Consider the following 23,280-nt stretch of genomic DNA (forward strand, 5'->3'; position numbering starts at 1 on the left):
TTTTGTTCAAAATGTTTTTTGAGCCAACACTTTTAGTAATTAAAAAACTTTGCAGAAGTGAAAGTAAAATAGTTTGCTTAATGTGTTCATATAGACATTTTCTAGGTGGTGATAAAGAATATATTTGTAACATAGAGTATATTTAGGTGTAAAAGAAAGAATACACTTTTAATATTAATATTCATAAAAGATTTGTAAATGGATATAAATCAGTGTATTGTAACAAAAATAAATTTATAAACAACATAAAACAAATTTTAATATATTTTTGTTAAATTTAATTTAATTTATAAAAATTTAAACCCGCACATTGGGCGGGTCCTCATCTAGTGGTTAAAAAATATATTACATAATATACTAATCAATTATGTACCATCACAATAATGTATGACCACCATGGAGAAAACCTCGGCTCCGCCCTCATCCCTTATAGAGAGAACCTTGCGTCTCACTTCCTCCACCATAGAGAAAACCTTGGCTCCGCCTTCCTCCCTTGGAGAGATAACATTGCGTCCAACCTCCTCCACCTTCCTCCCTAGGGAAGATAACCTTGTGTGCAACCTTCTCCACTATAGAAAGAACCTTGGCTCTGCCCTCCTCCTGTGTAGAGAGAATATGTTCACATTTTCTTGCTATCTCAAAATGGCTTGTTCCGACAACTAATGAAAGTAAAAAAAAAATGTTGACATCACAAAATCTTTTGATAGTAACTAATGTTAAATTTCCCAATGTATTCGTGGAAGTGTCTTTGACACACCATGATGTTGCTTTCTCTCTGTAACGCCTCAACCGCCACCTTGCTTAGTGAGCCCATGTCCACTCTCAGTCCATAGGCCCGCCTTCCTAAGTGTGCCCTATATCTTTCCCGGCCCATGGACCCACCCATATTTAATGGCCGGTTTGTTATGTCAGAGAGACTTTAAAAACTTGTTTACCGACCCTACAAATCTACAAATGATATTTTCTTGTGTTTTGTCCTCACTCGCACAGTTCCGACAATCACTTCCAGTAAGGTCACCAATCATAAAGTTCTCTCAGGATCCTTGACCAAAAAAATAAGTGCATTTTGGTGATATATGTGGCTAAATCAATTCTTTTATACCTTTTCCGCAAATCAGGATGTCATAGTCTTTGAGCTCATATGGATCTATCAACAATGATCTATCTATATATGTTTGTTGTAAACTTGTGTTTGATTAGCCTATTTTATCCATCCATTAGGTTGATGAGCTTCTACTCGTTATCTCCCTTTGGGATTGAATGAATAATAATAACATTTATGTTTGCAAAATAAGAAAGGCTTTATGACCAACCAATCAAGGTTGAGAAATTAAAACAAATAATTTGACATAATTAAAGAAACAATAGAATATTATAAACACGGTAATATATGAATCTTAAATAATTCAAAGATGAAAATATATATTAAATAAAATAATCTAAAAATATTACAATAAATTTTAAAATACAGTATTAGGAAAAAAATATGCATTTATTAATATTTTTCTTGGGTTAACATATTAATCTTACCATTTCCCATCTGAAAAAGGAGAAAGTAGGAGAAAAATTTGGTTTAAAAGAATAAGAAAAAATTAACTTCCCATTAAAAAAAATTCTAATTAAATAAAATTAAAAACAGTGTTTTTGAATAAATTATTTAATTATGAGATGGTATATCTTTATATAAAAGTGAGTATTTACAAAATTTTAGAATTAATAATTATCTGTATAATATCCTTAATCCTTTTTTTTGTAAAATTAATAATTTAAAATTAAAATAAGTAAATAATATTATAATTTCGAATTTTATGAAATATATATATATATAATCTCCTTATTATTATTTAAAAAACCTTTGTATTTTTTTTATAAAATCTGTAATTTTTGATAATTATCTTTTTACATTATTAATATTTTTAAAACAAAATAATTTATTTTTGTTGTAATCATAGTTCTCCTATTAAATATTAACTTTTACACATGTCAAAAATCTGAGATTGATAAATTGACACATGTCAAAATCTTGTTAATGACTAACTTTCAAAACCCAACTTTATATAATAAGATGGTTTTGGGTCATATCAGACTATGATTTAGATTGAACGATTAAATAGACCATGATAATTTAACTTAACAATTATAAAACTCAACATATGTGTAGAATGAACGTAATGATTTATACTATATCCTACTATATTAATTGAGAAGTACAAATATGAAACTAACCTTAAAATGTGTAAAAAATTACATTCAATTGCCATTAGACTAAATTAATTAAGCTTAATTAACTAATTTAAATAAATATAATTAAATTAAAAATAAAAAAAACTCACATATCAAATATTAAAAAATCTAAAAAGATATTTTCTCTCTCTAATAAATTATGGACGAAATTACTAATTTTTTTTAAATATATAAACCAATCAGAATTTTAAAAACTAAGATTTTATATCCAAGTATACAATACAATTATTTTTAATAACTTTATTCGAAGATTTTGTTAAGATTTCAAATTATGATTCTCCTATCATCTTTATTTTATTTTATTTACACATTGTTTAGAACTTTCATATAATACTTATAATTAATAAAATGCATATTTTTTCTGCATATGTTGTGATTTGAATTGTTTAAAACGAAGATATATTACTCAATGTATGAAAATGTGTGTTTTAATTTTTACATTGGCGGGTTGGTAAAACTAAATTTATATAGATGATAAATTAATAATTTTTATTTACTCACAATTATAATATTAAAATTACTATTTTATATTTCACAAAATATGATGCAAATACAACAAATAAACAATATAAAACTGTAATAATACGTCAAAAATAAAATATTATAATATTCTAAAATAATTAGTATTCAATAGACTAATAGATTTACATAACAATTAAAAATAAATATTATCTCAAACAAAATAATTAAAAAAAAACAATAATTTTTATTATTATATTATAATATTTTTAAAAAATGTTGACCCGTACTTTAAGCACGGGATATATCCTAGTTAGACTATAATTTAGATTGAACGATTTAATAGACCATAATGATTTAGCTTAACAATAATAAAAATCAACATATGTCCGTTAATTGAGAGATTTTGAGTTTTAGATGTTTTGTATATTTTTAGTGTGCTCTTTTATATAGTTAAAAGCCGTAGAACATAAAAAAAAAATTTGTTTTCCTATTATGATTCATAAAACAAATATCTAAGAAATAAAGTGTATACATGTGCATTTGTTTCTCATCTCTGGGGAGACTTAGACAGTTCTCTTGACTTTGTTTCATGGATTGTCTTCACCCTCAAGAACCTAAATAGCCTCTACCACTTCAATTTTTTTAACAAACTCAGAATTGTTTTTGATATTATTTGCAGTGATCATAGTAGAAATATCCTATAACACCAACCGAGATTGTTTTTTTTTTGTGTGTAATATTCCATAGAAGTTTCTACAGCCCCATATTGTTTTTGATTTTACAAACCAAGAATGTCAATTTTCAAATCAGAAAAGAGAAAAAAATTGTTGATAAGTAGGAAATCATATCTCGATTCTAGTAGCATCCATATCCATGATGGCTAACGAGATAAGTAGGGAAGATGATTAATGAGGAGTGCTCTCCAAGCACACCAATTTTGTTCATGCATAGATCCTAATTCTTATCGTCTTATAAAACAGAACTAAGAGAAAGTCAACTTTATCATATATCAAAAACACCAATATATGAATAACTGAACATGTTGATTGGTTTAGTGGTAATAGTCAAATAAGAGACATTTAAGTAGGGTAAATATTTTTGTTTATTTTTCAAATTTGATTTGATTGTTTGAATTGATTTAGTTCGGTTAGAAAAGAAAGAAAAAAAAGAAGCGAACTACTAATTCAAATTAAATATCAAATTTCTAGGTTAGGGCTGATCGGCTTTGCCCTTTTTCTATTTAAGCTATTAGTTTTAATTTATTGGAAGGCAGCTTTTGATTTAATAAATCGAGAATCTCTTCGCGACCTCCACCGGAAGGCGGATCAAAAGCACCAAGGGAATTGGAAAGCCATCACCGGAGCCAATTTCAGCAAGGAAGAAGTAAAAAATGCACGCCGTACCCTAACCCTAAGCGACAAAAAGTAGAGGAAAAAGCTGAAAACTGGTCGAATCTTTGTCAGAATTTGCTTCAGATGGTGTTTGAGCGTTTGAACCCCATCGACTTCGATCGAGCTAAGGCTGTTTGCTCTGCATGGCGTTCTGCTTCAAGAGAAACTTCTCGAAAACATAATCGAATCCCGTGGGTGGCTGATCCTCTTCCCTTACGAGAGATCTTACAGGAATTCTTGTCGTCTGGTAAACCCTTTGGATAAAAGTTTGGTTTACAGAAGTCGAAATCTTGGCGTGGAGTTTACGCAAAGTCGGTGTATCGCCGCTTGTGGAAGCTGGCTCCTCATGTTTGTCCACCATCAAACAAAGCTCTACATTCTAAATCCCTTAACCCGCGAGAGGATCAATCTACCTCCTTTGGACTCCCTCAAAAGCGACGACTCCTCTGAATCACCATTGATAGGCTACAAGGAAAAAGCAGTGTTATGGGTAGACGAGAGAAGCAAAGATTACTTTGTGTTTTGGTCGCGTATGCCTTGTCCTATCTACTCCAAGAAAGGAGACGAATTTTGGAGGATGTTTCCTTATCTCAGTACTGGGGTGGACGACCTTGTATACAAAGGCCACTTGCTCTACATCTATACTCTGGTTTGCTTCATTGAGATCTACGATTTCTCTGGAGACTCTCCTCTCCCTGTCACTTCTCGTCCATATGCCTGCGTTCCTCCTCGTTGCTTGTCTTCCCATTCCTATATATCTGCCACAAGGATTGCTGTTACTACATCCGGAGAGGTTCTTATGGTCAGATGCTGCGACATCAACAGCTTCTACGTCTACAAGATGAACCATGCCACCGAAAATTGGGATCATATGGCTTCTTTGGGCGACCAGGCTTTGATCTTCGACCTTGGAATCACTGTCCCCGCCAAAGATATTCAAGGGATCAAACCTGACTCTATCTATTTTAGTGGTCGTAGTTTTGGCACCGATCACATTTTTATTTTCAATCTCGCTACGCGCAAGGTGGAGCCATTTATGTCTTACACTAGCAAGTTCTTTGATGCTCGATGGTTCATCCCAAATGTCTGACGTTGAACAAGAGTTTTTTTTCCTCTTTTTTGTTTTATATATATATATTTGCTTTGGAGTTGCTAAACTATCTGTAACATTTCTTTGTTATTATTTTTTGTTTTTGTGCAAAGATATCACTTCATTCATTCAATCAATTAGATAAGAGCTTACAAAGCATAGCCTTTATTGAAGAAAGCGATAGATAAATGTGCCCTTGTTTAATTGCATGACCATGATTGGTCTTAGACACAAACTCTTTGATTGCGCCGTTTGTCGTAGATGCAACCATGCGTTCCACGTTAAGCGCATCGATACGTGGCTCCTCACAAACTCAACATGTCCTCTCTGCAGGGACAACCTCCTCCTTGCCCTCACGCCTTCGTCTTCCCATATTGTTCTTGCTCATGAATGATGAATCTGATGGTGAGAGCCCCAAAACTCCTATTCGCAGCTCAAGTTATCCGGTTTAGATGATGTCGATTCAGGTGACACATATCGGGTGAAAGCGATGAATCGCTAAGCCAGAGAATGGTGAAAGATTTGTTCTCAATCGTTTAGGTTTGTGGTGAAAATGAGCGGCTTCAATGATGTTCACGGCGGGGGGAGCATGATTGTTTTGTTGGTGACTTTGGATACTAACAGCCCTTCTTTTACGAGAAGAATCGTGTTTTGATCTGTTCGGGAGCGACAGAAGATTTCAGATTCTTCTTCCTATGCGAACCCTCTTATCTGACATGACGTAGGCTTCAAGTTTCTTAAGAATTTTGGAGAAACGTTTTTCTGTACTTGCTGCTTTCAATTGGTAAAAGAAAACGGGCTTAATTGGGTAAACTTGAAGTTGCATTCTTGTAACCCCTCGGCCCAATTTATTTTTCCATTGACTCATATATAATACACGTATTAGTAGAACCAAACCCCAAGCGAACAAATTCTGAAATTTAAACAACAATAATGGCATAAAGTATGCAAGACGTATAAGAAAGGAGGACCACAAAAACAGATACATTGAATATTAGACATTGCAAGGATGGATTGGCAGAGACAGGTTCAGTGGTTATGGCCTTGATATGGGTTCCTTGTCTCCTTTTCTCTGTCAAAACATTTTACAGACAACTTGTTTTCTTCCATATTGGTTCCATCCTCAATGTCTCTCTATATATATGGCTTTGTATCTAATCCCGGAGTGAAACAAGTGATGAAGATGGTGAAGTGCCAGAAGCTCAAGCATCGTCGTCGCAAGGGACGAAAAGAGAACTCCAAGTTTCGCGAAACTTACACGCAAAGAAACCTCCGGATCCTTCGAAAGATTGTACCAGGCTGTGAAGAGATCGAGGACGAGGAAGCCTTGTTTCGCAAGTCAATCGAACATGTTATGCTTCTCAAGTCTCAGGTTACTTTACTTAGAAAGATAGCTGATGTATGTGGGGTCTAAAAGAACGTAAGTTCTCAAGTTGTTATGCATTACATTATTAGATCAAACGAGAGAGATACATAAGAAACAGAGGAGGAGATAAATAAAATATGGCAAAGAAAAGTAAAATTACATAATAAAAAAGGATGAACAAGAACAGATGAAAATTTCAGTTCTTGTTGTAGAAAGTGAGATCGTAATTTGTACGTAAAGAGGAAGAAGAGAGAGTGAGCATGTGTTGGATCGTTGTGACCCATGTCTTGTAACGACTGTAATCATCCGCCATGTCTAGTTTGATAGCTCCTCTGTTCGTCCTCAGGACAATGAGATAACAAGTGTCCTCTATGTTGTTGTCTTCGCTATCCGAATCCTTGTAAAGTTCCACATGAACATTCGTCACAATACCTTAACACACAACAAAAACACAATACTAAATGTTTTAAAATCATAGCTTGAAGGTTAAGTTAGCTAAAACAAAAAAAAATATTGAGAAGCTAGCTGTATACTTAGTTTCTTAGTCCTGAGTAGGTTATGCTTCTTCATTTTAAGAATCACCTGTGAATAACAAACCCAAGATCACCAATTAGTAGACGTAATTAGTTAAAGAGTAATGAGTGATTAGAGCCACGTTTAGACCTGTCCATCTTTGTTTAAGACCATAGACACTGTCCTAGCCTTGAAATCCCCTGTTTCAACCCAACGATCACTTTAGTTTCTCCACGAAACAGAGGATTTAAACAAGAAAAACAGAGGATTTTAATTTTATATACCATCTGGTGTTTCAACGAAGAGATCGGTTCCTTTAGCAAGTATGGATGAGTTCTTGTCGAATTCAGGAGGCAAGTAAGAAGAGTCTTCAATAGGCAACACAGGCGCAGAGCCGTTCAATCTATTTATCTTGCAACCTCTTCTTGCTTTCAGCGTCGCAGCACCTCTCAATGCTTATTTTACCAAACACCAATGTCTCAGAAACAGAGCATTCCTTTTATAAAACAAAAATAATCAAAAGCTTTATCTTCTTCTTACAAGTTGTTGCTGAGGCAGTGAGAGTGAGTATCTCACTAACACTTGTTCCGGTCATGGCGGAACCAATCATTGTGCTGAGTTGATCTCTGTTTGCTCCCATTGTCTCCGCCATCTGCGCACACTGCGCTGCCACTACAGCCGCCGCAGATGCCACAGCAGTCTCTCTCGTGCTCGGTCGAACGTTTCCACCACCATCTTTTCCGGCGTTCTCGGAAGCTACAGCGGCAAGAGCAGCGGCTAGACCAGCCAAGGACACGGCAGCGTGGACTTCAGCTCTCTGTAGCCTCACTTCTTCCTTTCGTTTCGCTTTTATCTCTTTCCACCATTTCTTTATCGACGGCGTAATCTTCCATGGAAGTTTCTGCAAATCCCATAATTGTTTTGATTTAGAAAACCAATATACAAGCTGATTTGAAGACCAAAAGGCTAAAAGGGTTTTTACAAGTTTCTTGCGGAAAAAGCCATCATAGCTCAATTCCGGGTGCATTGCTTGTTGCATCCATATCCATGACTGTTCACATCATTCAACAAAACATATGATCAATATTATTATTAGTCTCTTTAAATTTTATTCGCCAAATAGATGTAAGTCATTCTATTATGTTCCATTTTTTTGTTCGTATGTCTAAAATTCCAATAAATAGCAGTAGAACCATTCAGATCATATATCAAATATTCATTAATTACTCATTTCGTATGTGCATCAAATAAACCTAAAAACCACTTTAAAAATTAAAAAGAAAATCAAATGAATTGTTAATGTTTAAACAATATTCAGTTCATTTAAAGATCACATGAGAACCCCCAAAGTATACATGTCAAATATATTATTTTTACAAATATATTTGTAACTGTTACTGTGATCTTAATTTGTAAAAGATAACATAATATGGTTTACCTTCACATCACTGGTTTGCCAGGAAGGCAAGGAGGGCTTAAAATCTGGATCGTCCATCTTCATACTCTTATCCATCATCTACTTTCAAAATCTTTATAAATTAAACCCTAACCAAAACTAGTTGAAGAGGAATTCACTTATAAAAATGAAAAATAAAACAATCTCTGTAACTTACAGCGCAAGAAACAGGACTCGAGTCGCCTTGAAACTTGGCGATTGATGTCTCGACGGGAACAATGGAACGATCGTAGAGGATATGGTCCGGCTGAAGCGATTGAACAGCGAAATTACACCATTCGCGAGACAGAAAGTCCATAGTGTTTGGATGTGCCTCTGAAGGCGATGGATTATGCTCTGTTGTCGTCAATGCTAATGATAGTTCCATTGTGTTTTTTTTTTTTTTCTGGATTCAAAGATTTTGACGTTGAGAATTTGTTGATTGATCAAATATTTATGTAATGATATGAAAAAAGGAAGCGATTAATTATAATTTTTGGTGTGGGTTCTACCTTAGAATTATTTTTTAAAAAAGGTTCGATGGAGAGCATCATTTCCATGGGTGGGAATGATTTGGGCCATGATCAAAGTGATTATCGTTACACAATTTATTTGTATATCTAAAAGGATATGGAGGGGTTAGTAACTCAACTTTCTGTCAAAATGGTAATTAGGTATCTGTAATAATGTCGATTTATCATTAGTAATACTTTTGAGTTTGATTGGTTACAGTGGTACTCATTGTATTGCATATTGTATTAAATTATCGATTGCAAAATTCTGCAGAGTTGCAAGTTTATTCAACTAATATTTTACTGATTTAGTAATAAAACTAAAATGGATTCCATTATTTCGCGTCGATGCATGAAATCCAACGTCGGATTTTTTAGTTGTGGTTTCGAATGTTGAAAATAGAGTAATTTGTTTTGTAAAGAAAAAATTAGTAGTTAAGCAAACAAACTATGAATAACTTCGGTACACTGTTTTGGTTCAGATTTCTTCGAAAATATCAATAATGTTACGTTGAGAGTCTAACTACTTTGTGTGTTGTTGTTGGGAAAGATTAAACGATTTGATGTGATGTGAATTTAAGCTAACTATAATAACTAATTGATTGATGAGGAAATATACATAAATAGATGCTAACTTGTTAACCATTATAGAAGCAAAATTATTGACAACAATGGATTGGACCCTCTCATCTCTTTCTCTCATCTATCTTTAAATCAAAACCATAGGTTCAAGCTAAGCACACATATATTTAAATATATATATTTGGGCCTCTTTGACACTTTTCACTCATTCATAAGTGATTTCTAGCTGGATTTTTATCCCAAAATTCGAATATTTTATTTGATGTAGGAACTATAAAAATGATTTTTTTTTTCCTTCCACAAAAGTAAGATGTTTTGGAAAACGCAAAATGCCCTATAACTTATCTACATTGATCTGATTGTAGAAGAATAGATTTCATATACTACATGCTAAGTGATTTGTATTGGAAAAGATCATAAATTTGCAAATGTAGTTATCAATCAGGAGAGCGAGATTGTATATATAGATAAGGGGCATAATCATGCACAAGCATGCAATTGGTCTTAGCTTTCGCGGAAAAGGAAGAGGACAAGTTTTAATTAGTCCATATGGTTAAAATAACTCTCCTTTTCATCAAAAATATTTTAACTAAGTAATAATAACTTATTAGCTACATACTTTCTTAATTAAGAATAATTTCTTTCATGGCTTTAAGGGCCTAACTGGTTCAAACGCTGCGGTTGCGGTTGCGGTTGCGGGAGATAGCGGAAGCGGGCGATTGCGGTTTCAAGCGTTATTAAGCGTTTTGAACGACTGGTTTAGCGGTTTAAAATTGGTGCGTTTGCGGGAGGTTTACGACTGGTTGACCAGCAGGTGCAATAGCGGTTGGAACATAATAAATGTGATATATAATTATATAAATGTTTTAAAATATCAAAAACTTTATTAAACTTGATTTATAATTAAAATTCATTAAAAATACTAAAATAGTTATTAAATAAATAAATCAATTTCATAATGAAATACTTATTACTTTATGCATTTGGCTTTTTACCAAAACTTTAATCAAGTAATTTGATAAATGACTAAACATATGTTTTAGATCGTAGATCTTTTTTCTTAAATCTCACACACTCAATAAGTTCTGTGGGGCAGTATTTGCATCGGTAGTAATGATCAAACGAGAGTTGAGAAGAGTCACTCGTGATTTGTTTTTATTTTTCACAAATAATCTTATTTTCTTAAAATTCTAATGAAACGTTATATTTATTTAGATTTTTTTGAACTTATGTGTGATGTGCCATTAAATTTACATAAAGTTTTCCGGGTTATTGTTAATTGAAATATTATTTTCTTCCAATTGTTTATTTTTTTAATATTTTCAATCGTATCCGTACTTCATTTTCTCTCATCCTTAATGAATAAAATAGTTAGGTAAAAAATATATAAAAAATATATTTCATTATCATTGATCTGTTTCAAGTTTTTTCTCAAAAAAAAAAAAAATTTTGAAACGCAAACGCCCGCAACCGCAAACGCTTGCGGGAACCAGCTTTTGGAATTCAACGGTTGAGAGCGATTGGGAGCGACTGGGAGCGATTGGGAGCGATTTGTGTGATTGGCCCCAAACGCTAGCAACCACCCGCAAACGCAAACGCAACGTTTGTGGGAGCTAGCGGGAAAACCAGTCAAGCTCTAAGTGTCTTTTTCAATCTCAAAATCGTGTGTTTATGAAATCAGATATGATGGCTCATTAAAGATGTTATCATTTGACCATGTTACTCTCACTTTAAATTAATGCCAACTGCCAAGAGTTTTTGTACCGACAGAAAGAGAACATAGCTTATAAATTAGTTTAAAAAAGGCTATGACAGGTTAAAAGATTAGTGCTAAGTTAAGCATAGCAAGAAATGTCGTCAACATCATTCATAGCAATTTGTTTGGAGTCAATGAATCTAACTAGCCGATCAGAAATCACTCGAGTACACTTGTGCCAACCTTGACCGGTTTTTGTTTTTACAATACCAAAAAACATCATAACCCCAAATCATTAGTGATCCTTGTGCTTCACAGTTTGGCCCACTATTTGTGTCACTCGGCCCATTCTAAACCTGAATTCAATTCGATTAGTCAATGAGAGTATGAGACTTCAGAGTGATTAGATAATTTTGCTTTGAAAAAAATTGACTTCATCGTAGGCTAACATGATAACACTCTTGTTTTAAGCAGAAACCATTAAACTAGCACCACTTGATTAGTTAAGTTACATATTATGTTCGCTTTATAAATCAATTCTAGTTTGTAAAACAATAATATGCTAGGTTTAATACGATAATAGATTTCTGCGTAATTTTAACATATGACTTAATTACTTTTTCTTTTGTTAGACCAAAAAAAGAGAGAGTTTGTTACTTTGTTTCCTTGGAAAAAAAAAGAGTTTCCTTTAAAATTAACATTAGTACATACTGTAGACAAAATGTACGCGCAATATATTTATTAGTTGTAAAAACAATTCTGACAAGTTTAATTGTATCACAAAAACCTTACTTAGCGTAAATTTACATCAGTACATACTGCATAGACAATAAAATGTTACAACTCAATCAATATTCAAGTGGTCTTCTAATGAAATTAACCCATATATTAATTTTACACCAGTAGTAAGTAGTACTCGATAATACATTTCGAAATTTGTTATATGATAGTATAAGATAGTGTTATCCTATATATGTACATACATGGACATTCATCTAAATCATTAGCTACTTCATATGCACAAGAGTGCGGAAACGCATGCACATTTATTTGTTATCGTTCGTTAAGTTTCCGGTTACTGAATCTACTGCTGCGACGGTTCGCATAACGTCCACTTGCGCTCGGAGATAGACGATGTAATCAAGTGTCTCTCTTATCAAATAATCTTTGTTTTTTATTAACTCGCCTCCCGGTACAAGACTCTTAAGCAACTCCGTACGTTTTCTCACTCCACTTTTTGCTGTGAAATTTCCATTTCGCCTAAGAGTGAGACAACGGTTCTTCAACCGATTTCTAGCTTTTTTTAGTATTCGACGAGCCATAGGTTTGTTGGCCGTCTTGTTTCCGCTCCTAGAGATGAGAGCGCGGCTCCATACAGTAGAGCCGCTTCTAGCGGCTGCCATAGCTATATCCGATGACAGTTTTATCGCATTTTTCCTCTCGGTTACGTTCAAGGGATGTTCAACAGAACAATCTAACATGTGGAGAGTAGTTATCCATTTCTTGATAAATTCTTGCTTAACCATGTTATAAGTGCTCATCCTGATAAAATAAACACCAATGAAATTATAAGGAAATTACATTATCTGAAAATAAACGTTCGATTCTGTACTCATTTAACGGATATATATATATATATATATATAATTGGACACTTCGTCGGAAAATCTCCTTTGACACACTTCTGATTATATAAATGAACGGGGCTCAAGAAGGAGATGTGAATAAACAAACAAGAGACGTCAATGAAAACAATAAATATACTTACATGACGCTTACTTCTATTTTTAGATATCCACGTAGCTCGACTGTGTGTCTGTGTCTGAAACTTAAACCCTAAAAAGAAACGAGAGAGAGTGAGAGAGAGAGAGAGAGAGAGAGAGAGAGAGAGAGAGAGAGAGAGAGAGAGAGAGAGAGAGAGAGAGAGAGAGAGAGAGAGAGAGAGAGAGAGAGAGAGAGAGAGAGAGAGAGAGAGAGAGAGAGAGAGAGAGAGAGAGAGAGAGAGAGAGAGAGAGAGAGAGAGAGAGAGAGAGAGGGAGAGAGATTAGACTGAAGAAGAGAGAATTAATAGAAGAAATGAGAGAGTGTGGAGGCATTTATTGGATCAAAGGAAATGAAGTGAAATTTTAAGAGTGGGGCTAGAAGAGAAAGACAGAGCACATGGACGCACATGGCTCAATATACCCCACTTTCTCTCCAACCCTAAATACCATTTATACTCATCATCATCATCATCATGTAAGCTTCAATTATTTTGGTCTATTTTTATACTTAAAACCGTTTTCCACCTTATACTCTATTCATAAACCCATAAAACGGTAGGTTGATCCAACATTTGGTTCTATTATTATATGGACTTTCATAGTTGTATGATTTGACAAATATCACCAACTTATGAAAGTAGAGCAACTGGTAGAATCATATGAGAAAGTAAAAAAAAACAATAAACGTACGTTAACGTTGATGACTTCACGGAAATATTCCGATAAGAGTACTATGTGATCACTATAACTTTAGATTCAATGATCTACGACTTTTACCACGACTTAAACCATGTTTTTACGGATGAGCATAGAAAAAAATAGCATGTGCTCTGAAGATGTAGTGAACACTCAAGACTTTCATGCAATGGTCGACCTATCCTCCGGGAAAAAATAAGATTCAATTGAAAGTACGTATCAGTTTTTTCCCACATGGCTTCAATGAAAGTTGTTTTATATTATATTGATAAATTGACTTTAACGCTTTAGATCATTTTTTTTTTTTTTCATTTGGTGTGTGAAAGATATATTATATTGAATATTCTATGTCTATCCTCACGGTCTAGCATTATACCGTAATGCCATTACGAATATGTATAGTTTAAATGTTGACCCAATACGATGATTACTAATGTTTACTACACGACGATAACATGATTACAAGTCCCACTTAGGGGCATTATGTAGTGTTAGTATATTATGTCTAAATGTAACATGTAAACGAGGATGATTATGTAGCATCCTTGGCACTTGGCAGGGGGTAAACAAACAAACAAGTGATCGTAGACACGTGTATGGGCCCCGTAATGCTCTTAAAAAGGCCTACTTCTCTCTCTCATTCATCAGCCCACTGCTTTCTCATTTCTGTGTAACTCTTTCTCAATTAAAATGTTTAAAATCAAATTAAAAAAAAAAAAGTTCAAGTAGAGATATTTTAAAAAGGAAATTTGAATAGTTTGTCTGATAAATGTCTATAAAAAGAAACTTGTGTGTATTTTTTTTTTTATATTAATCAACTTTATTCTGAAATGTGGAAGTTAATACTAGATGTTAAAGATAATCAATTTTGATATACAGTATATTATATAAGTCATGAAGCTTACGAGCATGTGGCAAGAAAGTTAATCATTAAATGTGTCTTTGACTTTGAACACATAAACCAAAAAGCAACATTTTGGTGATTTCGACTTCTTTCTTTTTTTTTGGATATTAGTATTATTTTAAAATTTAAGAAAAGAAAAACATCTTACGTTTACTAGTACTAAAATAAAAACATAAATAATGTAGAGTGTTTTTATATCGAAGGGGAAGATTTCGAACCAGGTTTAGGAATTCGGTGATACGACACTCGTGCACTACAATTTAATTAATTATTTTTTGGAATCTGTCGTACATTAAAAAGAATAAATTATCTTCTCTTACTTGAATAAAAGAGTTTGGAAATCGATTGCATTAGTGATGATGATGAATGCCATATATATTTTCCGATCACTTTATCTTTGCATCAGTTTCTCTACTCAATTTTATTTTATTTTATTGAATGTTACGTTAAATTGACTTCAAAGAGAAAATAATGTTTTTACATCAGATGCTTCTTTTGTTTGAAGAATCAGAAATTAAAACCAAGACTTTGCTGACGACTAAAAAAAAAAAAAAACAAGACTTAATGTTTTATCTTTCTCAATCAAACCAAATTTGTAGCTCTTTCTCATACCGCTTGTCTCCGGTTGCTCTATTTTTCACTTCCGAGAGTGATAACATATGTTAAAATGTCATACACATATTATCCTGTACTTAGTTAGGTCAATTATAATCACTAAATCTCATAATTAATAATTTTTGATTGATACTTATTTTTGTTTGTTAACGTTATACTTCTAAGATATTATTCGTATGTATTCTCTTAGATGTAGGCGTATGATTTGAGTGTTCTTATGATGTATTATAAATTTGTAGGGTCATTTTAAATGCGGTCAAAGCTGCATGCATGTAAAAAAACCTGTTCACAATTAAATACATCATAAACATAAATTCACATAAACACACACTCAAATCATAGCGTCGGCATTACAACGTATTTATAAGATGATTAACTTAAGAGAACATATAGAGAAAAACATACGTTTTATCCATAATTATACCATATATGCTTTGTCTTTTTATATAGCCACGTGCAGCTTCCATCTAGAGACCACATACAGAGGAAATACGACGAAGAAGTTGGATTCTTGCTTGAAGTAGGAAAATGTGATCAGCCGTGAGCCGATAAAGTGTGTCACCGTCAACAACCTCGCCGGAAAAACTCGTTTCCGGAGCAACCATTCGCCGAAGACGGGTCATGAGCTTCCTTGAGCTCACATTAACCATCACTCTCTTTCTTCTCCGAATATTAAGTGCTCTACACCTCATCCTTTTACACACGAGCGGTCTTCTTCGTATGTGTACGGTACCGCAACAAAAGCTAGAGAAGGAAAGAGATAGAGAATTTGTGATAGTTAGAGATGATATGTGGATTTAAAAGAACAAGAGACGATGTCTTTTTATAGATAAGTTGGACCAAGACAGGAATGATTCCCCCACGCTTGATTAGGATCAGTCCACGTAAGTACACGTGTGAGAGACATTAGTTATGGATCTATACGTACGGTAGTAAGTATAAACTTTTGAATGGTATGAGATAGAGGTAGAAAAAATATATATGGCAAACGAACCAAAATATATATATTGTGAACTAAAAAATGAACGATTTTATTCACATGTAAATCAGTCCAGCTGCATGTTTGCTACAACCATTTGAAGCAACTATAACTAAGCTGATCATGGAAAAGAACTCATATGGTATATTCACAGACAAATAGATCAACCGTATAAATACAAACACTACATCAAAAAGAAAACCAATTATTGATTAGCTAGGCCTGCTTAGCTAGGTTTAATGTATAAAGGACATTCGCTGATCATATCTGAATATAAAATTATATATACTTGTTAAAAACAAATTCATGTGCATATGAATTGATGTTTTTGTCCCTTGTAACAATATATATATATTTTAATCATCAAAAACAATTGGAAACAATCTGCAAGATTAGCTTGAGACGATTCATTACAAATAAAAGGTATATAGCTAAACGAAAAAAATCAAATTTAAAATTATACTAGAGAGCATATCAAGAGCTACATGATGTTCTGTCTTGAAAACATGTGATTGCTGATTGTATAAAATGTTGTTGCTCGATCGGTTGATCAAATAATAATACACGAAATAATTAATGGGTAATTAATTGGTCATGCATATAGGACAAATTAACGCAACCGTATTGACCAAAACCCATCCATAAGTGGATAACAAATTCGGAAGACTATAACTCGATCCACGTTCCAAGCTTCACCTCCACAGGCCAACCAACAAATAATTCTAATACGTACAAAAAAAACTTCTCTCACATTATTGATGATTACTATTTCAACAACAAATTTACGTCGTATGGGGTTTGATTTATCCTCTATTGATAATATAGTACGTATAGTAGAGACTGTACAACACTAGTCATAGCGACTAGCGGATAATGACGAATAATAATGCAACTAATTTGGATTTATTCCCGTAACCAATCAAAACTTGATTTCGTTTCTTCAATGTACGAAGACTAGTGACGATATATAATACGAAATTCAAAGGAGAGACATAATTTAGGCTGTGATTAGTTTTAAAACAAGTGGCTGGACTGATACATCAATCATTAGCAGTATGTTGTAAACAATTTTCAAACATGGTCTAATCACGATTATTAAGAAAGAAAAGGGGCTATGAGTCCAAAATCGATCATATTATCTCACAATTAAAGATGTCGGACCCCTCTACGATTATCAATGTCATTGTTAATCCTCATGTGGTAGCTCAATAGTATTGAAATTAGGACTAAAGACGTAAAACTCTGTAGTAATTTATAAAGAAAAGAGAGGGTAAGTCAGTGAAGCCCCCATGCTTGCATGTCTCTTTGACATATAAAAAGACATATTACGTCTTTTTCTTCGCTGAGTTGTATCCTACGCTTTCTTTCTCACATTCATAACTGTAATTACAAAAACAGTAATGACATTACGATTCTGAGAGTGTACACGTGTGCTATGTCCACGTCTATATATCTCTAGTCTCGAAATACAATAATCTCCGTTTTTCTCGGGGACTCATGTGCATGCTCCAATACGATTGTGTCATATAGTAATAGACATATCGCATTCGTCTATTAAATTGTGTAATAATTATCATATCTTATCAATTCCGATTACTCAACCTACACTAGTTTTACATTATTTCAAAACTAGACTAGGCACTCCGTAAAACATTGACAGATATGATGTCTCTTTGATGTCAATAGCAATAATGAACAATGTTAGATACACGCAAGACGCAACGCAAAGCTTTCTTCTTTGCATGCGTGTGTAGAGTTGACAGATGGGGAGGGTCTGCGATGTGGCATGTGGGACACAAATTGAATGCAACTCACGTGCACACGATTACTACTTGTCAGTTAACCTTCTACCTCTTTCTCCCTAGCTCTCCAGCGTCAGTCCTTTTCACCATTTTCACATTCAAATTTGGAATTCTACCATTTTATTAACACAACTAATTCTTTGATTTCAAGAAATAAACCAATCTTTCCTCATCATAATCTAAGTTCCACTTAGAATCTTATTGGAATACTCTTGATAAAATTATACAAATTTAGTGATCAGTTTCTTAAAAAAGAAATAAAACCTTCCAATGGTTAACTAGCTAAAAAGGCTTATTAGGAGCTCTTGCTCAGTTGTAACAGTTTATTTGATATACTCGTCCAGACCAGACAAGCTAACATGGCAATATGTTCAGACAGACACACATCTTTGTCATCCTCATTCATACATCACTTCCTAAAGGCCTATCGACAACAAAAGGTTCTTCAATCACACAGAACCTATTCTTCTTCTTCTTCTCTCATAGCTGCTCCTTTAACTATTGTATCTAACTAAATAGTATTTTACAATGTTTACATTGTCAATTATGTCTACATTACCTTCTTCACTCAATTGTAACTCTCCTTTGATCTGGCTTCACCATCTTTTCCTCTGTCATAGTAACAAAGAAAACAATTTTAGTATATTTCCTACTCTCATCAGTCTTTAACAACAGCAGCCTTATCTAGTTCGAAGTTGAACAAAATTAGAAGAGAGACACAAGCTATTATCCATGTCTTCCGAACATATCACATTTTCAGTTTCTTCCATGAAATTTGCTAATAGACATCTGATAGGATTCAAGATCAAAACTCTCTTTATATCTCAAGAAAAAATCACAGTAGTTAACTATACCAGAAACTGTCCAAGCGTTAGTTTCACGGTCCCTAATCTCTCCAAACTTAACTAATTGGTCTCAGAACATTAACAATCACCCCAGACACTCCTATTTACATTTATGCTATCAACATATTACTAGTGATTCAGTGAAGAATCAAACTTGTGTTACTGATTTACTAGTCCTATGTTAAAAAACCCACATTAACAAGTTCCATTTTACATAACATGATTGGAGGCTTGGGGCAATCAATCAAACATACCTGGTAGAGAGGAAAAAGCTGATGAAAGATCTGTTTCACGGCTTAGTCCACCTCGTTGTCCTTCTAAGCTAACCACTCCTCGTTTTGGAGAGTTGATCCTTCCATTATGCAATGCCTGCTCTACAATATCTGACCGGAGATTCCTATAATTGCTGTTATCTTCCTTCATGGTTGTATTACTCGTTGATACTTCCATCGTAACCAAATTTGTTATTTGCAATTTCCCTGATTCAAAAACTATCTCAGCCTCAAACGCAGAATCTAAGCCACTCTAGTTCAAATTAGTTATAAACCCACCTAACTAGAGAGCTAACGCTACCAACTTAGCTGAATATATCAGAGAGGCATTAAAAAAGAAAAAAGGTCTCACCTTTAAGTGAAGCAGAACCAAGCTTTGGAGGTGAGATCACTGGTCCGTACATGTGACAATCAGATTTTAGATATCTCTTAACTTTCTCAGACAGTGTTCTCTTCTTCTTCTTCTTAATTACCCTCTCATACCCCAATGACTCAAACCCTAATATCCCAAAACAGAGTAACACACCGAATCACATCACATTCTAATAGTAGTTAGCAAATACACACTCGAGAGTACATGAGACCTAACAGTACCTGTCAGAGAGATGTTGTCCGTCTTCGAACTCGACGACGGAGGCGTATTTATCTCGGTCGTGGACGGTGGGGAATTGGAAAACAGAGGAGCGAACATGTAATCATCGGATTTGAGGTAAGCCACGATACTCTTCAGGAATCTTATGTTCTTGTTCATCTTGTGTTTCTTACGCGCACCCAAAGAAACTCTTTTCATGTTACTTCAATCTTTCGTCTTCCGGCAAAACGATCGGTTAAAAGATACTAAGACGACGACGGAGAAGAAGAAGAAAAAGAAGAAAGATGAGATTTTGGAGAAAGGGTATAAACGCCGCCAGCGTCACACGCGTCGCAATGGTTTCACGGTGCTTTGACAGAGAGGTGCTGAACGAAGTGCCACGTGTTCTCTGACAAACGAAGCTCCGAAGCTGTACTTTGAACCATCTGACAAGAAAAAAAACAGAGGTTCTGTAAAAGTTTTGATAGTAATGGGCCTAATATATAAGCCCATATTGATTGTTTATTATTGTTTTGATTTATTTGAATTTTTTTTTAATCACATTTGGATTTGATACAACTTATGAATTTAAGATAGTATGGATTTAAACTACTCTACGTACGTATTATCAATTAATTTTGTGTTGGAAATTTGTGAATATTAAAATTATTCCTTTTAAGTATGAGAATTATGTATATATGATCAAGAAAAATTGTATGCATAAAATAAGACTATCATAATAAATAAAAAAGCCTATTGCAAAATAGCTATACTAATATTTTTTTTTTCTTTATAGAAAACGAAAGTTCGTTTAAGTACCTCTGTACCTGTGTAAGTGGATAATGTAGATAGGATACATAAATTGTTTTATTAAATTGAAGGAGCAAAGCAGAGAAGTGAGTACGAAATTGGACAATACGGGTGCATTGTTGAAGTGTTTATTGTTGGGTCTAGTTCCATACACTTTCGAAAAGGCCCAATCATCTAGTGTGTCTGTGCGCCCACACGCCTGCCAGATGCCACCCTCTCAGCATATATTGTATCCACCAACTTTGTATTTATTTTTATTAGTATTATTTTGTTTCCTGAAACATTTGATCTTACAATATGGAAAACTATTTTAATATCCCTAGCTACTTTTACTTTAAAGGTTACAGATCAATCACAATTTTTTTTTTTTTTTTTTTGAAAAGGGGTTAATCACAATATTGTTTCGTGACTTGTTTTAAATATATCAGAGACTGTCCTCTGAAATTTCACAAATGTTTACTCTCTAGATTTAATTACGGCATGACCCCTTAATATTGTTAGGCAAAAAATACAAAGAGTTATGAAAATTTCAAAAAGAAAAAGAAAAAAATATATATAGAGTTAATAAAGAAATTTATTATGGTTAGAAGAAGAAAAAAATTGTTCAGGATCATGTTGGTATGATATAGTATGTGGTGTAAAATAGTATACGTACATTGACAAACATGGATAGTTAATATATACTAAGAATCCCAGTACGCGATCACACATTCACACTTCCCCAACAAACAATGTGTTTTTTTTGTCAATCAATCTCCATAAAAATTGTAGTTGCTAGTTGGGAGCTCGAAACTCATAGACTCCATTCGTTTTCTCATCTCCTATTTCCTCATTTGACGGATACTCTTTTCTTTTTTTCCTTATTTACCATTAATATCGATTCGAATTTCAAGACTATAGTACGTACGCTTGCGTACGTAGACTCTATTGAGTCATTGGTCTTCTCCCCTTAATTAGAGATTTTGCTTCATTGAGCTAGTCTTGTTTGCTTCTTTCGTATTGTACCATGCAAACATTGATTTGTTTCTATAACCATACTTTTAAAATTTATACAAAACATCTCTCATCTTTGTAAGTATGCTTCACAAAGTAGACGTAATCTGTAGCGTATTTCGTAACTATGGCATCTTCGAAAGTTTCAAATAAAGTATGGCACCATACTTTTTGTGCCAATCAGAAACAGGTTATCAATTCAATTTGTGTGGGGTCGCCAAATGTGTATCACATGCGTCTTTTTTGTCAACCAGACGAATATGATCGTACTTTATTATCTTAATATGGATTCACGCTATCGTAATATCGTTTTGCTAAAACTAATCCTAATTGTGCTAATTGTCAATTTAAACATAATTACGAGGAAGTTACCCCCATACGCTCTCGTCTTACGTGTGGTTTCGGTTTTATCAAGATTGATATAAAAATGGTAAGCATATAGTGTCCTGAATACACTTGATAGATGACTTTAATTTGTCATATGTATATAAACAATTAATTATACAAGTGGAAACAGAGTAAAGGATGTCATCTCTTATAGGTCAAAATGGCTAATGATACTAAAAGAATATGGATGATGTTGGGGAGACTTGGCAAACGACTCGTGCCGACCAATAAATGTGATTTACCACATAATCTTGAAAACTAATGTTCGTGGACATGTAGGTTGAAATATTTCATGTTTTTTTTTAACAAAATGATATTAGGGACCATGTTTATTTAAATATAAGATATTTCGTAGTCAAAAACAAAAGCAAGTACAGTAGTATGATTTGACGTGTAATTTCCTAACCGACTTGTTATTAAAAGTCGCTTAAATCGAAAACCCTGCTGGCTAACTAACCTCATGTATTGATTGCAAATGTGTCGACCCCTCCTTTTCTCTTTAATTTTGATTTAAATGTCGATTTCATCAAACTCTAGAAGACTTGAACACGTATTTAGGTCATACTGTATATTATAATACATATATATATATATATTGTTTTTGATTACTCAATCACAATAATCCAATATATTTTATGAAACGATTATCGATTAGTTTCATATGTTAACAAAGAGTACGTAGTTTCTTATATATTGCTTGCTACTAATTTAGTTTATCAGTTAATTAGAGATATATATATACCAAAATGAAGAGTACTACTATTATTTAGAAAACTATACTAATAAAACTTAATTACGTCGTTGTTTCTAATTAATGTGAGCAAATATAATTAAGACGATCAGAGAGATGATAATGAAACATGGTTTGTACACGAACATTAATGTACATTATTGATTTAAATAAGAAGGAAAGATAGTTTTAGCTTAACCATTTATAGATCAAATGCCGTAAACAGAATTGGTATCGTCTATCAAATCGTGATTAGAACAAAAAAAAAGAAGAATACTTAACAGCTAACATATAATGTTCTACTATAACTGATCAAAAAGAGATCTAACTATTTTCAAACCTACATTTTAAACTCCAATATGAATGATTATGCGGTGACTAAAGATAGATGGCTCCCCACATATAAACTCAGACCACGATTGATATTTGATAGTGACGAATGGTTAACGGATACACTAGAATGCATCAATGCAATACAAATGAACGTGAATGATAAGAAAGCTCAACCTGCAATATATAATAATATAGTGAATACTTTTTGATTTTTCAAATAATATTCAAGTAAATGCATACTTTGATAGCCATGCCTTGTACAGTTATACTTGATATTGAACATTAATGT

The 23,280-nt window shown here is 33.5% G+C and overlaps 6 protein-coding genes across 6 annotated transcripts; 2 read left to right on the top strand and 4 right to left on the bottom strand.

Moving 5' to 3' along the window:
- The first annotated feature begins 4,181 nt into the window (after positions 1-4,181).
- LOC147949243 (putative F-box protein At4g17565) lies at positions 4,182-5,187 on the top strand. The gene is made up of 2 exons (XM_087470698.1): positions 4,182-4,288; positions 4,377-5,187. Exons 1-2 carry the CDS (start codon positions 4,182-4,184, stop codon positions 5,185-5,187), a joined length of 918 nt encoding a protein of 305 aa, XP_087326824.1.
- Positions 5,188-6,259: 1,072 nt separating this feature from the next.
- Positions 6,260-6,942, top strand: LOC109127487 (uncharacterized). Its single transcript, XM_019232326.2, has one exon. It carries the CDS (start codon positions 6,314-6,316, stop codon positions 6,599-6,601), a length of 288 nt encoding a protein of 95 aa, XP_019087871.1. The 5' UTR covers positions 6,260-6,313; the 3' UTR covers positions 6,602-6,942.
- LOC104734804 (uncharacterized) lies at positions 6,611-9,102 on the bottom strand. The gene is made up of 8 exons (XM_010454455.3): positions 8,680-9,102; positions 8,505-8,582; positions 8,049-8,117; positions 7,607-7,967; positions 7,351-7,521; positions 7,217-7,266; positions 7,087-7,135; positions 6,611-6,985 (listed from the first exon to the last, which is right to left on the bottom strand). The coding sequence occupies exons 1-8, from the start codon at positions 8,887-8,889 to the stop codon at positions 6,750-6,752; spliced, it is 1,224 nt and encodes a 407-aa protein (XP_010452757.1). The 5' UTR covers positions 8,890-9,102; the 3' UTR covers positions 6,611-6,749.
- A 3,041-nt stretch (positions 9,103-12,143) lies between these two features.
- LOC104734812 (transcription factor IBH1-like 1) lies at positions 12,144-13,355 on the bottom strand. The gene is made up of 2 exons (XM_010454467.3): positions 13,060-13,355; positions 12,144-12,833 (listed from the first exon to the last, which is right to left on the bottom strand). Coding segments are annotated over exons 1-2 (498 nt in total). The 5' UTR covers positions 13,062-13,355; the 3' UTR covers positions 12,144-12,337.
- A 2,165-nt stretch (positions 13,356-15,520) lies between these two features.
- Positions 15,521-16,181, bottom strand: LOC109127489 (uncharacterized). Its single transcript, XM_019232334.2, has one exon. It carries the CDS (start codon positions 15,959-15,961, stop codon positions 15,737-15,739), a length of 225 nt encoding a protein of 74 aa, XP_019087879.1. The 5' UTR covers positions 15,962-16,181; the 3' UTR covers positions 15,521-15,736.
- A 2,111-nt stretch (positions 16,182-18,292) lies between these two features.
- Positions 18,293-20,212, bottom strand: LOC104734829 (uncharacterized). The gene is made up of 4 exons (XM_010454486.3): positions 19,762-20,212; positions 19,520-19,666; positions 19,150-19,374; positions 18,293-18,661 (listed from the first exon to the last, which is right to left on the bottom strand). Exons 1-4 carry the CDS (start codon positions 19,955-19,957, stop codon positions 18,615-18,617), a joined length of 615 nt encoding a protein of 204 aa, XP_010452788.1. The 5' UTR covers positions 19,958-20,212; the 3' UTR covers positions 18,293-18,614.
- Between the last annotated feature and the right edge of the window lie 3,068 nt (positions 20,213-23,280).

This window comes from Camelina sativa, chromosome 2, assembly GCF_030686135.1.
Source record: "Camelina sativa cultivar CO46 ecotype springtype chromosome 2, ASM3068613v1".
In the NCBI taxonomy this organism is placed as follows: domain Eukaryota; kingdom Viridiplantae; phylum Streptophyta; class Magnoliopsida; order Brassicales; family Brassicaceae; genus Camelina; species Camelina sativa.

Coding starts and splice junctions, on each gene's coding strand:
- LOC147949243 (XM_087470698.1), top strand. CDS start 4,182: ATGGTGTTTGAGCGTTTGAACCCCATCGACTTCGATCGAGCTAAGGCT. Junction 4,289..4,376: donor CGAAAACATAATCGAATCCC/GTGGGTGGCTGA, acceptor TTTGGTTTACAG/AAGTCGAAATCTTGGCGTGG.
- LOC109127487 (XM_019232326.2), top strand. CDS start 6,314: ATGTCTCTCTATATATATGGCTTTGTATCTAATCCCGGAGTGAAACAA.
- LOC104734804 (XM_010454455.3), bottom strand. CDS start 8,889: ATGGAACTATCATTAGCATTGACGACAACAGAGCATAATCCATCGCCT. Junction 7,522..7,606: donor CACTGCCTCAGCAACAACTT/GTAAGAAGAAGA, acceptor TGGTAAAATAAG/CATTGAGAGGTGCTGCGACG. Junction 7,267..7,350: donor CTTCGTTGAAACACCAGATG/GTATATAAAATT, acceptor GGGTTGAAACAG/GGGATTTCAAGGCTAGGACA.
- LOC109127489 (XM_019232334.2), bottom strand. CDS start 15,961: ATGAGGTGTAGAGCACTTAATATTCGGAGAAGAAAGAGAGTGATGGTT.
- LOC104734829 (XM_010454486.3), bottom strand. CDS start 19,957: ATGAAAAGAGTTTCTTTGGGTGCGCGTAAGAAACACAAGATGAACAAG. Junction 19,667..19,761: donor GGACAACATCTCTCTGACAG/GTACTGTTAGGT, acceptor TTGGGATATTAG/GGTTTGAGTCATTGGGGTAT. Junction 19,375..19,519: donor TGGTTCTGCTTCACTTAAAG/GTGAGACCTTTT, acceptor TTTTTGAATCAG/GGAAATTGCAAATAACAAAT.